Source organism: Impatiens glandulifera, chromosome 7 (assembly GCF_907164915.1).
Source record: "Impatiens glandulifera chromosome 7, dImpGla2.1, whole genome shotgun sequence".
NCBI lineage: Eukaryota > Viridiplantae > Streptophyta > Magnoliopsida > Ericales > Balsaminaceae > Impatiens > Impatiens glandulifera.
This window is the reverse complement of record NC_061868.1, coordinates 2,859,882-2,877,594: the sequence shown is the minus strand read 5'-3', so window position 1 is coordinate 2,877,594 and position 17,713 is coordinate 2,859,882. Positions and strand designations below refer to the sequence as shown.

The window sequence follows — 17,713 nt, the reverse complement described above, 5'->3', positions numbered from 1 at the left end:
ATGAGTTGTACAAGACCAGATATAGCCTATGCAATAAGCAAACTAAGTAGATACACGAGTAATCCAGGTAATAATCATTGGAAAACCATTGTACGATTACTTAGGTATTTAAGAAATACTCGTGATTATGGTCTGCACTACACGAGACATCCTGTTGTTATCGAAGGGTACACTCATGCTAATTGGATTTCAAATATGAAAGACTCTAAGTCAACAAGTGGATATGTATTTACACTTAGAGGTGCAGCTATATCTTGGAAATCTTCTAAACAAACTGTTATTGCTAAATCCACGATGAAATCTGAATTTATAACTCTTGACAAATGTGGTGAAAAAGCTGAATGGCTACGTCTATTCTTAGAAGATATTCCAATATGGTCTAAGCCCGTACCAGCAGTTTCTATTCATTGTGATAGTCAATCTGCGATTGGACGAGCTAAGAGTCATATGTATAATGGTAAGTCTAGACATATACGTCGTAGATATAATACCATTAGACAATTACTCTCTACTGGAATTATCTCAATTGATTACGTAAAATCAAAAGATAATATTGCGAATCCGCTAACCAAAGGGTTAAATAGAGAGTTGGTGTTTAAGTCCTCACAAAGAATGAGACTTAAGCCTACAATAAGTTAGTATGAAGGGAAACCCAACCTATGATGATTGGAGATCCCAAGAACTAGGTTCAATTGGATAACCTAATTGTACTAAACTTGGTAAATTGCTATGGGTAAAAATCATACGATAAAATAGCATTTCGGGAAAGGATAAGCACACTAGCTTTTAATGATTCTTTATGAATAAAGAGATCACCTATGTGAGAGGGAAGTGGGGCCGCTTCGAAAGAATTGCACGGCTCAATTCTAGACCCTCTTACTGAACCAGACGAGTGTTCATGGCCAAAACGAACACAATCATGAGAACTGACATGTATCAGGAAGAATTTTGGGAAGAATCTCTAAATAAAATTGGAACGAGGTGTCAAATTTATTTATAAAGTTGTAAAATTCTATTTATGTATATAAACTTGTCAAAATGTGTCAAAATTATTTAACATAACGGAATCTCTCAAACGGCGTTAAGTTTTTATCTACGTGGATATTTATTTTTAAAATTTTTTAAACCTATTTTTTATATTTCAAACGGACCTTCTTTTTCTATTTAATATATAAAATTAAATAAATAAAATTTTCTATCTTCTACCCACCATCATCTTCATCCCCTCTTTTCATCAGTAGACAGTCCACCATCATCTTCATCCCCTCTCTTTCACAGCCGCCGCAACCAATCTATTCACATTCAAGAACTCAACAAATCGAATCTCAATCTCTAGAGAATGTCGCAAGCTGTTTTTGCTATTCCTTTTTTAAATAGATCATTCATAGACTTTGATATTACTGTTAGGCCTGATAATACAAACTTGTTGTTTCGTGATCTGATCATCGGATGGACCAGTTTCTATCAAACCATATAATATCTGTAATAAACCTGCGATTGAACTCTGTGATTGAGGATCTAACTAAATGAGTTTCAAAACCCTAGCTGAAGCGATCTTGGAACTAGTTTTTCCTTCACGAAAAACAATCAGAAACAATGACAAACAAGTGACATATCACATTTAACTTGTCAACTCCAACTTCTATTATAGTTAAAGCTAAAATCTCAATAACCGTTTCTAGAATCTCAATTTTATTTTTCAAAATTCTAACCATCACAGTTGACCGCTAAAAACTTATTGTTCTAATTCCCTAGCGAAATCGGAAATTGCAGGCAAATTATTCAAATGAAATCCAGAATTTCCAGTTTGATGTTTGGCATTGAATATATAACCTATTACTTTTTCTATTGAGAAGAACATAGGGTGAAATTCTGAGAGAGAAGACAAAGTGGGTCTGAGAAATGGTGAATGAGATTAGAGATTAAGATTTAAATGAGAAGAATATGAATCGGTAAAGGAGGAGAGAGAATGAAATTATTATTTATTTATTAAATGTAAAGAAAAAGTCTGTTTGAAATGAAAAAAAAATAAGTTAAAACAAAATATAAAATAAATATCCACGTGGATAAAAAATTAACTCCGTTTGAAACATTCCGTTATGTTAAATAATTTTGACACATTTTGACAAGTTTGTATACATAAATAAAATTTTACAACTTTATAAACAAATTTGACACCTCCCTCCAACTTTATAAATAAAATTGACATTTTTCCCGAAGAATTTTATGTGAAAGTGTGTAATCGTTTACACAAAAGGCATAATAGTTCAAGGACATCGAGTCTACTAATCGGCTAGTAAAGTTATATACTTTCATAATGGAAGGTTCAAAGGGTTACACCTACCTATCCTATGTAAAATTCAACTGTTGAACCTTTCACCGGGTTAATCTCTCAATTTCCATTAATGTGGGGGATTGTTAGAATTAAACTAATCCCATTAATTAAATGGAAATGATATTTGGTCTAATGAAATTCACACCAAATTCAAATGTGAATTAAGTGTGAAATTAATCCAAATAAAATTCACATGAAATTCAAATGTGAATTAAAATGAAATTAATCCAAATGAAATTCACATGAAATTCAAATGTGAATTAAAGTGAAATTAATCCAAATGAAATTCACATGAAATTCAAATGTTAATTAAAGTGAAATTAATCCAAATGAAATTCACATGAAATTCAAATGTGAATTAAGGTGAAATTTCATCCAAATAAAATTCACATCAAATTGATTGTGAATTAAATTTGTTAATTGTTACAATTAACATAAATGTCTTGAATGAGGCAATTAACAAATAGTTAATTGTCATTGTAACTACAAAATATTTATTGTAGGATGTAACTTGCAAAGATGATGAAAAGGCAAGCAACGATAACCGTTGGATGAATGAATGATGGATTAGTGACCGTTGGATTAAAGAATTGATTATGAGTTTAATTTTCAACTATAAATATCCCTTCACATTGTATTCCTCTCTACACATTATCTTATCAAAAATATCAAAAATTGTATTTCTCTCTACACATTATTTAAATTGAATTAATAATTAATTTTAAATATCAAAAATAAATTTTTCTATAAATTTTATGTTAAAAATATTTTGACACAGAAATTGAGGTTAAAATTTCTCGAACCTCGAATTTTTCTAGGACAACGAATTTTCGGGTGCTACATGTCCTGAAGTATATAGGATCACAACATATTTATTTATTCTTCCTATTTCATAAGATTTTAAGTTTATTTTTGTATAATCCTATACAATTTTAATATATTACAATATATATCATATTAAAAATCCGTTTATATAATTTAATCATAGAATTGTTTAATTTTTTTACAGAATTTGATATAACGGTAATTTGAGGAGGGTAGATTTTTTTGGAAGTGTTATTAATTAAGTGATAATCAAGTTATCAAACACTTACTCAAATAGTATTAATATATATGAAAGGATAGAATTTAGAAGAAGTAATGACGACAATCTAATTGGCTGAAAAAATAAAAATTATGGATGTTCTCTCCTTGTAACAAATTATTTAATGCCACGTCATTTACTCACCCAATTTTTCTCCATTTCACTTCTCTTAATAAAATAAAAAATAAAATGAATTTTAATATTTTAGATGATGAATGGAGTAATATAATGTTTTTATAATTTTGGTTATTTAAATAATTCAAATTGAATCTGGCCATATCTTCTCTTTGTTAAATTAATTTAGGTAAATCAATATAAATTGAAATGAATAATAGTAATTTAATGGAGTTAAGTGTCAATAACTATTGTAGCACATTAAAAAGTAACCGTAAATTCAACTAATACATCAAAGTTACACAACTTTTTGACTTTATATGAAATTGAGAATGTCATAGGAAACTATAAGTAAAATGTAGTTGTTCTATAATTAAAATTTTAATTATAAACAACTAGCATGACAAGAATCTAAAGTGAAGCGTAAAAAATTCTAAAATTTAAATGGACAATACTAATATTTTAAAACATATTATAGGTAATAAATATTAGTAGACTACAATAAATTACTCTCCAATTATTTAGAGATTAAGCAAATAATTTAATTGGTATAATTATTAAGTTATATAGTTAAAGGTCAAAGAAAACACATCCATCTTGTACCATTAAATGAGCTTCACAATATCGACGATTCATTTGTCGCATGTATCTAGGTTTCTCAATGGGTCGGAAGGACTTCCAAGCCATTAGGATTTTGGGGCGTTTGGTCTTGTGTATATTATTTTAGAATTATATAAGATATACAAATCAAGCGATGAATTGATGCCAAATTGTATATGCTATGTCTTGTTTATGTCGCATCCAAATGTCACATGCCGACATCGTGATCAAGCTTACACTGTGCGATCCGATCCGTTCCAATCCAATACTTGTCGTTGTACGTCTATTTTATAATTTGTGCTTTGGGATCATTCTTTAGTTCAATTGAGGAATTGAGGAAACAGCTAAAAACATATTAAAAAATAATTATAGATAAATCAAGTTTTATAGGCTTTCTATAAGCTTAATTTATTGGAAAGAGTAAATTATCCCCTCGCCCGATCACGATCTATATAAATAGATCGCTATCTATAATTTTAAGATACGGATAATTAATTTCTTATAAATAATTGTTATAATGATTTTTTTTTTTTAAAATTGGTTATTGCTAGGGTAAATTGAATTTATTAAAGTTGTCAAAAAAAAAAAGTAAAAAAAATATATATTATATGTCAAAAAGAAAAAAAAATTGTGTTATTGAATTTTTTATATATAATATGATCTACAAATTTGATTAAAAAAATCATTTTTTTATTAAAAAAAATACTCTTAATCTTTACTTTATTAATTATTAAAATTATTATTATATAAATATAAATAAAACCACTTTATTTATTATTTTAATAATTATGAGAATTTATTTTAATTTTAATTATAATAATAATAATAAAATATCAATTTCTAAAATCATCATAAATCTCTTTAATATATATCCTTATTTTAAGGATAAATTTAAAAATATCAACTTTGTTGGTAGGCATAATTAATTTTATAGAAGAGACTATTGTTATCTAAAAAGAATGTTACGGACCTATTTATATTTGATGGTATTTACAAATAAATTTTACATTAATCTTTAGAAAATTAATATTTTAAGGGTAAATTTAAAATGATCAAAAAGATATTAGATTTTACCGATAAATATAATAAGTTTTATAAATGGTAGATTAATTAATTAGACATTAATCTCCAGAGATATGACTGCATTTATTTTTATATATACATAAACCAAATTAAATTATAAACAAAATTGAAATTGAAATTAAGGTAAGTATAATTAATTTTTAAGGTAGATTGGACATTACTTTCTAAAGAGTTATTATTTTTAAAAGAGATTTGAAAATATTTATACTTTTAAAGGTAAGTAGTTAATTTTTATTATAGGAATGGTAAGTAATAAATTTGTATATTAATATAGTTAATATTTAATAATGAATATTTGTCTAAAAATTGTGAAAATACATTTAATGAGGGATAAATGGAAAAAAAATATTTTTATAAACATAAATTCGAATTAAAGTTGATTGCAAAAATCTTGTAAATAACTATTTTGTTTTAAAGTATTAAGTTTTGTTTTAAGATTAAAAAATGTAATCTTTGATAAGATTCTAAATTATTTGAAATTAATTTCAATTTCTAAGAAAAACAAGTTTCTTTTTATGTATAAATAAAAACATCTCCTCTCCTCTCTCCTTACAACATTCTTTGCTTAAAAAAAACAGAGCTTGAACATGGAAAGAGACAATGTGAATCCTATGTCCCTCACTCTGAGTCTTGTAAGAATTTAACCCAATTTCTTAATTTGTCTTTCGTTTTATTTCTCATTCAATTTCCGGCCAAATCTTGAAAAAAAAATAAGAACTTTATTAAATTTTTAATTGTTTTATTTATCTCTCACAAAAAAAAACAGGGGGGCATTTTCCGGCAGGAAGCGGCGGTTCCTCCGGCGGAGGAGGTGGTAGAGGCGGCGGCGGGCAGTCTGGGCAGAAGAGTTGATTCAGGAAAAGGAAAGAAAGTAGTGGGTGGGCAGTCAGGGCAGAGGAGGGAGACGGTATTGGAGATAGGTAGAGTAAGATCAACGGCTAGAACTCTGTCAGAAGAGGAGTACGAGGATGAAGAAATTGACGGCGGCGCCGGCAGGAAGAGGAGAAGGTATCACCGTCACACCGCCGACCAAATCAAAGAACTGGAACTGTACGGAATCTCTCTCTCTCTCTCTAATACTTTATGCATGTCATTAGTGATCTAAAATCAACTTAGTTATTGTCTTCTAAAATCAACTTAGTTATTGTCTTCTAAAATAATTTTTTAACAAAAGATTGAGAAAACTTTAAATCTTTCAAAGTTATTTTTGTTAAAGTATATTTATTAGGGATGATAAGAATCAAAATAGATTTATATTTATCTATTCAATAAGATCTATTTTTTTTTTATCTCTATCAATTTATAAAATTAAAATAAATATGTTTATATTTTAAAATATTATAAATATATAAATAAATAAATTAATTAATATTTTAGTTTAAGATAAATTTAATTGTAAAATCATTTTAAAATAATCTTAAAATTGACATAAAATATTCTATAATTTATTACCTATGTATTATAATGTGGGAACCAGAACAAATTTCAATATGGGCTTAAAAAACATTATTGCCCGGACCGGACATTATTAGGTTCTTTCTACCTTACTAATTTAGAGTCAGTTGTGCCCAAACTTCTGGTAACCCGATTCGGTTCCGCCACTATATAACATTATACTAATAAATTAATTTTTCTTTTTATATATAGTCTGTATAGACACTCGCGTCTTCCCAATGAGTTACAAAGGCAGGAATTGGGAAATCGATTGGGGCTCTCTCCACAACAAGTGAAATTCTGGTTCCAGAATAGAAGAACCCAAACTAAGGTGACTATATTGCACAATAAAAGTTTTTATGGCTCGATTTAAACATTTAATAAAAGTTTAGAAGCTTATTTGGTATTTTCTTTTGCAGGCCATGAATGAGCGTAATGAGAATTCATCAATGAGAAATGAAATGGAAATGGTGAAGGAAGAAAACAACTTCCTTAGAGAAGTCCTTAAGAAAGCTCTCTGTCTTAACTGTGGATTTCCAACTATGGATGCACAAGATTTGAGGATCAAAAATGCTCTTCTTCTCACCGAGGTTCGTTTAATTCAAATTTATTATCGAATAATCACCTTCTGTTTACGAAAAAATAATTAAAAACATAATGTGCTCGTTGTTTTCTAGTTCAAAAAGCTAAAAGCGGCTGTCAATGTGTCGGGATCCTCACCTGCTAGTGCGACATCGTGTGTTTTAGGAATAGAGGTGTCGAAGATTATGAAACTTGTTGGTCAAGCTACTGAAGAGCTTATCGATATGGAAACGTTGAAAGAACCTCTTTGGTCTTGCGGTATGGAAAATGGTAGTGAAATAATAAATAATAATGAGTATGTGAGAAGGTTTCGGTCCGGGTCCGGAGACTCGACATATGAGAGTCGTGGAATGCGTATCGAGGTGTCGAGGGAAATCGTGACTGTCTTTGCTGACATAATTGAGCTTCTTCAATGTTTTATGAACGTGGTAAGATTTTTTATTGATGATTTCTCGAGAAAGTGTTTTTATTTTTGTGTAAATTATTCTTTAATTTATTTTTGTAGAATGAATGGAAGGATATGTTTCCTAGCATTATATCAAAGGCTACAAGTGTTGATGTTATTAGTGAAGGAAAAGGGAATCATAGAAATGGTGATGTTCAATTGGTAAAGAGTCAAACTTCTATTCATACAACTTATAAATATACCCCTAAACTTTTTAGTTTGTTAAAGTTTAAGAATAAACTATATAATATTGCAGATGTTCGCGGAATATCAGATGCTCACTCCGACGGTTCCAACGAGAGAAGTGCACTTCGTTCGTCATTGTAGACAACTGAGTTTCAAGAAATGGGTAATTGTCGATTTCTCTGTCGCTAATAGTATCGAAGTTTCCGCAGTTAAATTTAGGAAACGTCCATCTGGTTGCATTATTGAGGATATATTGGATGGTCATTGCAAGGTATAATTAAGAATGATGTTTATCATGAAATTAAATTTTTAAAAAATGTTTATAGTTATCATTTGTATAAGAGATGAATTGTTATTCTTTAGGTAACGTGGATTGAACATTTTGAATGTGAAAACATCTTTATCCCAACAAATTATCCTGGAATAATTAGCACAGCTTTCGGTGCTAGGCACTGGGCTACGGCTCTACAACAACAATGTGAACGACGCTCCTATATGATGACCACTCACTTTCCCACTTATGAGTCAAATGGTAATTGAACTCTTTTGGTTCTTTACTATTTTTTGTTGAGTTATTTTCATCACAAATATTTCATTTTGGAATAAATGTGGAATAATGAAACTGTACATCTTCAATAAATGAAAAACTAACCAACCATTTTTTAGTTTATGGAAACCGTATAGGACCTGCGTCTGCTATGGAGGAGAGGAAAAGTATAATGATGTTGGCGAATAAAATGACGATTAATTTCTGTCGTTCGATTGGGTCAAGTCTCCATAAATCGACCAAGTTAACAAGCAAAAACGAATATGACATTAGGGTTTCTATTAGGAAGAACTTAGATGAGCCTGGAGAACCTATTGGCGTGATCCTTTGTGCGGTTACATCAATATGGTTACCCGTCACTCGACTTGTCTTGTTTGACTACCTTAGTGATGAAAGTCGAAGACATGAGGTTTGACTTATTTCCTTTGCAATTGTGTTTGGATAATCTTGGATTATGGTGTAATTAACTAGCTTAATTTTTTTGCTTTTGTTTATAGTGGGATGTTATATTGAATGGAAAACCAGCTGAATCCCTAATAAACATGACCATGGGCAGCAACTCGGTTACAATCCAAGTGAGTTCTTTACTTCCCCGAAGTTTTTTTAAAAATAATTTGTATTTAATTAATTTAGTGATGTGATGAATGAGTGAGCGAGTAAAATATGTTTGATTGAGTTTAATTATTTAAATTATCCAAACTGAATAAGCAATGTTTTTAAATGTTCGAATGTCTTTCTAAGTTTGTATAATTTTACTAACACATTCATTCAACAGGGGATTAAGGGGAAAGAAGACGACATGAGGATAATGCAAGATTGCTCAACAAATGAATTCGAATCAATGTTGGCTTTTGCATCGTTGAGCATGTCCTCACTACAATCAAACTCAGCACGTGGCAACTCGGGGGAAATTGTGATGCTTCCCTCGGGGTTTTCGATCCTTCAAGAAGGGTTGGAGTCGAGGCCAATGGTATTCGATGGTTCGATGGATCAAGCTCATATGCTTAAATCAGGAGGGGCTGAAGAAGAAGGAGGGCGTCGGGGATGCCTTCTAACTCTAGCTTTTCAAATATTGGCGAACAATTCTCCAATGGAAGAACTAGAACTGAGTGTGGATTCAATAGAGTCTGTTACTAAGCTTGTTTCGTTCACATTAAGAAACATTAAGAAAAGTTTAAAGTGTGAGTGAAGTAGATGTGTTACACAATAAATTCAAATAACGGTCAACCATATTTTAAATAATAAATTAAATGTCTTTTTTAAGTTTAGTCTTTAATGGTAGAGATCTCAAACGTTTTAGCAGTTTTAGTAATTAGGGGTCAGCCTTAAATGTTGTTGTTATAATTTTTTGTCTTTAATTGTTGTTTTCATTTCTTGTACGTTTTGTTTTCTGTTAAGAGACTATAAATAAAGGTGTGTGTGCTGAATATGAAGTAAGAGAGAAAAGAATAATAAAAAAATTGTTTCAGTCTTATAGAAGAAATTCTCAAGAGCCTTTCTATCTCCTCTTCCTCCAAAAGTTTATTTTTCTCAAATTGGTATCAGAGCGCCATGGCAAACAAAGTGCCGGGGCAAATATTACTTTCGCGACTCACCAAAACCAACTTTGACAATTGAAGTATTCAGATGCGAGCTTTACTCGGTGCACAAGACGTATGGGAAGTAGTCGAAGATGGTTATGAAGAACCGACTCAAACGAGAAATCTTCGGCGACTCAGTTGAGGGCGTTGAAAGAAACACGAATGAAAGATAAGACCGCTCTCTACCTTCTGTTTCAATCGGTGGACGAGTCGGGTTTCGAGAAAATTGCAAGTGCAGAAAACTCGAAGGCAGCGTGGGACATTTTAGAAAAGGTTTTCAAGGGTGCCGATTGAGTTAAACAAGTGCGACTTCAAACTCTTCGAGGCGAATTTGAGGCCATGAAGATGAAGGAGTCAGAAGGAATTTCTACCTACATCACACGTGTGCAAACAGTGGTGAATCAACTCAAACGCAATGGAGAAACCCTCTCCAATGCAAGAGTTGTGGAGAAGATTCTACGGTCATTGACCGAGAATTTCGAAAACGTCGTTTGTGCAATCGAGCAATCAAAGAGTCTGGAAGAGATGACGATTGTTGATCTTGCTGGTTCTCTTGAAGCACATGAGCAACGGAAGAATAAGAAAAAACAAGAGTTGCTCGAAAAAGCCTTACAAGCCAAGGCAACCATCAAGGAGGATAGAGTAATGTATGCGCAACACAATCGAGGAAGGGGACGCGGTCGTGAAGGTCGTGGTCATGGCCGCAACGGAGGCCGAGGACGTGGAAACAATTATGAAGAAAATGATCAGTCAAGCCAACAAAATTGGCGTGGGCGAGGACGTGGTCGTGGGAGAGACGACCGGTCAAATCATCCAATTGTTGAATGCTACAACTGCGGAAAGCATGGGCACTACGCAAAAAAATGCAAATCAAACGTCGAATGTTACAACTGCGGAAAATATGGGCACTATGCAAAAGAGTGTTATTCTGAAAAAAGGATAAAAGAGAACGTGAATCTGGTCGCGGAAGAGGAGACAAGAGAAGTCAGTGTTCTCATGATGGCCTATAAAGACACCACTTCCGACAAGGAGACGTTGTGGTATCTCGGTACTGGAGCCAACAATCATATGTGCAGGAACAAGAATTTTTTGTGGAGATACAAAAGATAAAGAATGGGTACGTGTCATTTGGGGATGAATCGAAGGTTCAAGTAAAGGGCCGAGGTAGAATATGTTTCTCACAAGACGATGGCAAAGAAGGGTCAATTGAAAATGTATACGTTGTCCCTGTCTTGAAGAGTAACATTATTAGCTTGGGGTAATTATTGGAGAAGGGATACTCAGTACTCATGAAAGACCGAATGTTGCATTTAAAGAACGAAAAAGGAAGGTTGCTTACACAAGATGAGATGGCCAATAATCGAACGTTCAAACTCAACTTGAGAGACGTTCGAGAACAATGTCTACAAGTCAAAATGGTGGATAAAGCCTTGCTGTGGCACTTACGATTCGGACACCTGCACTACGGAGGCCTATAGGAGTTAGCAAAGAAGGATATGGTTCACGGGCTACCAGACATTGATTACACCAAGAAATTTTGCGAGGGATGTGTACTCGGCAAACAAGCAAGGAACTCATTCCCAAAGAAAGCGAAATATAGTGCAAGAAAGTCTCTCGAACTAATTCACACTGATATATGGGGCCCAATCACACCTAAGTCATATAGTGAGAAAATGTACTTTATTACATTCATTAATGACTACACAAGGAAGACTTGAGTTTATTTTTTGAAAGAAAAATCGAAAGAATTCGAGACATTCAAGAAATTCAAGGTATTAGTGGAGAAGACGACTGGTTTTTTCATCAAGGCCATACGGTCATATTGAGGAGGAGAGTACATGTCAACCGCTTTCACAGTCTATTGCGAGGAACAAAGGATTAAAAGATTCTTAACGGCGCCCAACTCACCTCAGCAAAATGGCGTTGCCGAGAGGAAAAATCGGACTATCATCGACATGGTTCGGTCTGTGATGAAGAGCAAAAACATGCCGTAAGAGTTTTGGGCAGAAGCGGTGCAATGTGCCGTGTATGTCCAAAATTGATGCCCGCACGCAAAATTGGAGGATCTAACACCACAAGAAGCTTGGAGCTGACAAAACTGACTGTATCGCATTTAAAGGTATTTGGTAGTGTGGCCTACGCGCATATACCAGATCAAAGAAAAATCAAACTGGATGATAAGAGCAAAAAATACATCTTCATCGGATATGACGAGAAAACGAAGGCCTTCAAGTTATTCGACCCAATTGAAAAGAAGGTGATCGTAAGCCGAGATGTGCAGGTGAATGAAAAAAGTGCATGGGATTAGAACAACCAAAAGGAGGAATCTCAACAGGAAGAAAAAGGAGAGCCATCAACCACTAAACCAATATTAGCACCAACAACCTCTCAAACATCTGATGATGAAGAAGAGCCCAGACAACCAAAGATGCGAAGTTTACAAGACTTATACGAGTCAACAAGTGAAGCACACTTGGTGTATCTTTTGGCAGATGCAGAGAACATCATTTTTGAAGAGGTAGTGAGAGATAAAAATGGAAAGATGTGATGGATGAAGAGATACGGGCAATCGAAAGAAATGAAACTTGGGAGTTGGCAGAGTTGCCGGATGGATGTCGAGCTATCGGAGTGAAATGGGTGTACAAGAAAAAGATGAATGCCCTAGGTGAGATAGAAAGGTACAAGGCACGCCTTGTTGCAAAAGGGTATAGACAAAAAGCTGAGATCGCCTACGATGAAGTCTTTGCCCCAATGGCAAGAATGGAGACAATCCGACTTCTCTTATCCCAAGCGGCACATTTCAAATGGTCGATCTATCAGATGGATGTGAAATCAACATTTTTAAATGGTGTGCTTGAAGAGGAAGTTTTTGTGGAGCAACCACCCGGGTACACGAAAGTCGGGAAGGAGAGTAAAGTGCTGAAGCTAAAAAAGGCGCTATATGGGCTAAAGCAAGCGCCTCGAGCATGGAACACCCAAATCGACACCTACTTCAAGAAGAACGGATTCATACAATGTCCCTACGAACATGCATTGTATGCAAAGAAAGACGATGGTAATCTATTGTTAGTAGCTCTTTATGTTGATGATCTTATATTCATAGGGAACAATGATAAGATGATACGAGACTTTAAAATTGCTATGACTCGGGAGTTCGAAATGACAGATTTGGGGCTAATGAAATATTTCCTTGGTCTTGAGGTTAGACAGGGAAAATTTGGAATATTTGTGTCTCAAGAGGCATATGCAAAAGACAATCTGAAAAAGAATAAGATGGAAGAATGCAACCCACTAACAACACCAATAGAAATCGGAACAAAACTCTCTAAATTTGAGGGAGGAGATCGTACGGATGTCATCAAATATCGAAGTTTAGTCGGAAGTCTATGATATCTCACATGCACAAGGCCTGACATTGCGTATAGTGTCGACATAGTAAGCTGATTCATGGAGGAACCGAACTACACGCATTTAAAGGCTATTAAAAGAATTCTTCGATACATCCGAGGAACGTCGTCACTCGGGTTACTATACTCCGAGACAAAGGAATACAAGCTGATCGGTTATTCCAATAGTGATTGGTGTGGAGATATAGATGATCGAAAAAGTACATCGGGATATGTGTTTTATATGGGAGACACAACTTTTACATGGCTCTCAAAGAAGCAGCCAATAGTGACATTGTCAACATGTGAGGCAGAGTATTTGGCAGCATCCTGGTGTGTGTCACGCAATATGGCTAAGAAGTCTATTGAACGAACTACAAATTCAGCAACACGAAGCAACTGAAATACGAGTCGACAACAAATCAGCAATTGAGTTGGTAAGGAATCCGGTGCACCATGAGAGGAGCAAGCATATCAATGTTCGTTTCCATTTTATATGGGAACATGTGAAGGAAGGTAATGTGCGATTAAGTCATGTTGCGAGTCGTGATCAAGTGGCGGATATTTTTACAAAGGCGCTACCAACTGTGTTGTTCGAAAATTTCAAGAGGATGATCGGAATGAAAGATGGAAAAGATTTGAGTTTAAGGGAGGAATTTGTTACACAATAAATTCAAATAACGGTCAGACATATTTTAAATAATAAATTGAATGTCTTTTTTAAGTTTAGTCTTTAATGGTGGAGATCTCAAACGTTTTAGCAGATTTAGTAATCAGGGGTCAGCCTTAAATGTTGCTGTTACAGTTTTTTGTCTTTAATTGTTGTTTTCATTTCTTGTACGTTTTGTTTTCTGTTAAGAGACTATAAATAAAGGTGTGTGTGCTGAATATGAAGTAAGAGAGAAAAGAATAATAAAAAAATTTGTTTCAGTCTTATAGAAGAAATTCTCAAGAGCCTTTCTATCTCCTCTTCCTCCAAAAGTTTATTTTTCTCAAGATGCATTGAGAAGATTGAAATACTTTTATTGCATTATTAATTTAGTCTTATTGAAGACCATTTTTATTTTTCCTATTAGTTAAAGAAACATGTAGAATTTTATTAGGAGGAATTTTTTCTTCATGTGGAATTATTAATTGTGGCCGATTTCTACAAACTTGTTTGGTTTTGCAATTTATTTCATGCATTGTGGAAACTTTTTTTAAACTTTTTTAAATGTCTCTAAAATTATTGAATGAAAAATGATGGGTGTATGAGGATTAATTTTTAGGTGTCAGGTAGAAATTAGGGTTTCAATGAGGCGATGACTTAGATGCTTTTGTTCTTATTTCTATAGAGCTAGAGACTATTCCTTTTTATCTTAGTGGAACGGTATGTGTTCAGATGTTTGTTCATGAAAAAAACTCTTGACTGAGTAAACTTTCATTATTTATAAGATAGTCATTAAACATATTTATGCCTCAATTAAAATATAGAGAAAAAATTCAATTGACCTCAATCAAAGGTTCGTTTTTTAGTTGAAATGACATCAATCTTGTTACAGATTATTTTTTGAAAAATACCTTTTTCGAAAATATCTAAAAGTTGGAGTTAAACGAACAAATATTATTAAATTTATTAATATATACATACTTAAAATAAAATAGCAAAACATTATTTCATATAAATTAATACCTAATAAAATATATTTTTTTAAAAATTAATTTTTAAGAAAGAATTTATTTTGGTCCAAACCTAGCTATAGCTCGAATAATAGCGACATAAACGACAGCAGCATATATCTATGATTAGCAACGGAAGTTATAGAAACTGTCTGACAATCGTCGCTATTAACCTTTAGCGACGGTTATTTAATCTATAATGACACATTTTTCGTTGCTATCTTTCTTCATATACTTGCCGAAATACTGATTTGATACTAGAGTTCTTAATCTCTAATTTTCCGAAATAATAATTTTATTGATTTAGCTTGACATATATATATATATTTAAAATGGAAATATTCTAAATAGGACATATTCATCCTAGCACAACAAGATATACAAGTCTATTATTCTAATTATCCTAGTAAGGAATGAGAATAGTGATTGGTTAACTGTGTGCAAAACAAAAATAAGAGGCAAGATTGAAGAACGACGGACAAATAAATTGGTGTATCAACCAGAGGTGTTGATTACCGAACTATATATCAAACTCAATATTCCATTTTATGAAATCAAGAATTTGTGTGATCCTAATGGGAAATTTGATGATCTCGACGATAATAATGACAGAAAATAAATATAATGAGTTCAACAATAGTAACCTAACAGGAGAAGGTGAATATGATGATGAAGCATGGACAGAAAATGACGAGGAATCGAATAACTCATCTAATGACGTGTTTTAATTGCAATTTATGAATAAACGTTTAAATTTATATGTTGGTTCAATTTGTAATTGCAACTTATGATTGAAATGTATTGCATTATATACATTTTTTTTGCAATTTGAAATAACGTTTGAATAGCAATTTAGAGAAAGAGAATGATAGTTTTAGTTTAGGCATTTTTTAGGGTTTGAATTTGCATTATGTTTTATAATATACTATATTACCTTCCAACTTATTTTTTTAACTTTTATGTAATATTATATTGCAAGATAATTTTAAAAACATGTGATGCATTCTGTTTTCACAAAACACTTGATAGCTCAAAATTTTTTACCTTTTATATTATGAATTCACATGTAAGTTTGTAATTTAATTTTTATTACTATGTTAAAAGAATAAGTTATAAATTTTCTCTTTTACATTTAAGTTTCAAAATGAGTTACAAATAATTACATTTTATAAATTTATAATAGTGTAATATATTTTGCAGTAGATATAATAAAATTTTGTTGTTAAATCACTTGTAAAATGATTAAAAATTTTATGCTTTATTTTTCCTTATATAGTTAAGTATTTGCAATTTTTAATATTTTGAGTGAGTTTAAAAATAAAAAATAAAATGTGTATTAGTCTGCAACTTATTTGATAATTTATATTTATTTGTATGTAGTTAATAAAATGAAAATATTTTAATGGTAGAAAGTTTTAAAAATTCTAATCAAGTTAGTAAATTTTATAATTTTAGAAACATAAGCTTTAATTTTACTTTAAAAAGGTATTATATTATTAATAATTATATTTTGTTGTAAAAAAAATGACAAAAGTTCTTTTTAAAGACAAACAGTTAGACTTTATTAAAATATTTTCAACCTATATTATATGTTATGTTATATGTTATGTTGTAATTATTATCGCAAAATTTTGAGTTGGTAAAAACTTCTAATAAAATAAAGTCAAAAATATATTTAAATATATAACGATATAATTTGTAACATTGATTCAAAATAGTGTAGTTTTTTTTAGTGGCAATGTTTAAATTCTTAAAAAAATAAATCTCTTATCAAGACAAATATAAATTTGAGGTTTAAACTACTATTTTAGGTTTTACACAATTTTAATTTTTTTTTGAAATAATTTAAATTATAAAATATGTTGCAAAAAATTCACTATCTTGCCTTTTAGTTAAATTATAACTGCAATTCAATTATTTTACCAACATTTTATTTTATGTTATAAATATTAGTTGCTAAATAACTGATTTTTTATAGTGTTATCTCTAACCTCTCAACTATTATATATTATAGTGATTTCAATGTCACTCCTTATACTCGTTTGATTGAGAGAATGTTGTATGATTTATAACTCTCATTAGCTAGATCGATAAATTGAGTCAGCCCAAAAGTACTATCATCTCGTCATACTAAATCTTAAAAAAAAACTACCTTCATAAAAAATCATGTTTGCGCACCTACAAAATTGTTGAAATTTTATCAATTTTTGATTAGTTTTGCAACAATTATTTTATAATTATCAGACATATGTTGAAGAAAATATTACAAGTACTGACAAATCCATTAATTTAAAGGAGATAGTAAAAAACAATTGAGTGAAATATTAAAACCAAAAATTAAAAAGTCATTAAAAGAAACATGAAATTTATATGACAATGTGTGTTTAAAAAAATATGAAGACCATACATGAAAAAATAGGGATCAACAAGAAATAATGTGAACTAATTTAACAACAACAAAAATGATAAAATCGGAGGACATATACAACACTAAACAAACATGTCAAGAAAGTCTTGGTCACAAGAAAGACACTCTAAAAACTGAATAAGATATGGAGTTCAATTATCAACAATCGCACACATAGATAGAAAGTATGTTGCCACAAGAGGACCTTGAAGGAGACCTGTCCTCGTCTGAGGGAGAAGGAAACGATTGGGTAATCTGAAAGAGGAAAGAG

The 17,713-nt window shown here is 31.6% G+C and overlaps 1 protein-coding gene across 1 annotated transcript; it reads left to right on the top strand.

The window, feature by feature from the left end:
- LOC124944934 (homeobox-leucine zipper protein GLABRA 2-like) lies at positions 1-9,599 on the top strand. The gene is made up of 11 exons (XM_047485281.1): positions 1-387; positions 5,983-6,266; positions 6,864-6,981; positions 7,070-7,240; positions 7,328-7,660; positions 7,738-7,839; positions 7,934-8,134; positions 8,227-8,395; positions 8,530-8,819; positions 8,908-8,985; positions 9,186-9,599. Exons 1-11 carry the CDS (start codon positions 1-3, stop codon positions 9,597-9,599), a joined length of 2,547 nt encoding a protein of 848 aa, XP_047341237.1.
- Positions 9,600-17,713: the final 8,114 nt, after the last annotated feature.

Coding starts and splice junctions, on each gene's coding strand:
- LOC124944934 (XM_047485281.1), top strand. CDS start 1: ATGAGTTGTACAAGACCAGATATAGCCTATGCAATAAGCAAACTAAGT. Junction 7,840..7,933: donor GAAATGGTGATGTTCAATTG/GTAAAGAGTCAA, acceptor ATAATATTGCAG/ATGTTCGCGGAATATCAGAT. Junction 8,135..8,226: donor TATTGGATGGTCATTGCAAG/GTATAATTAAGA, acceptor GTTATTCTTTAG/GTAACGTGGATTGAACATTT.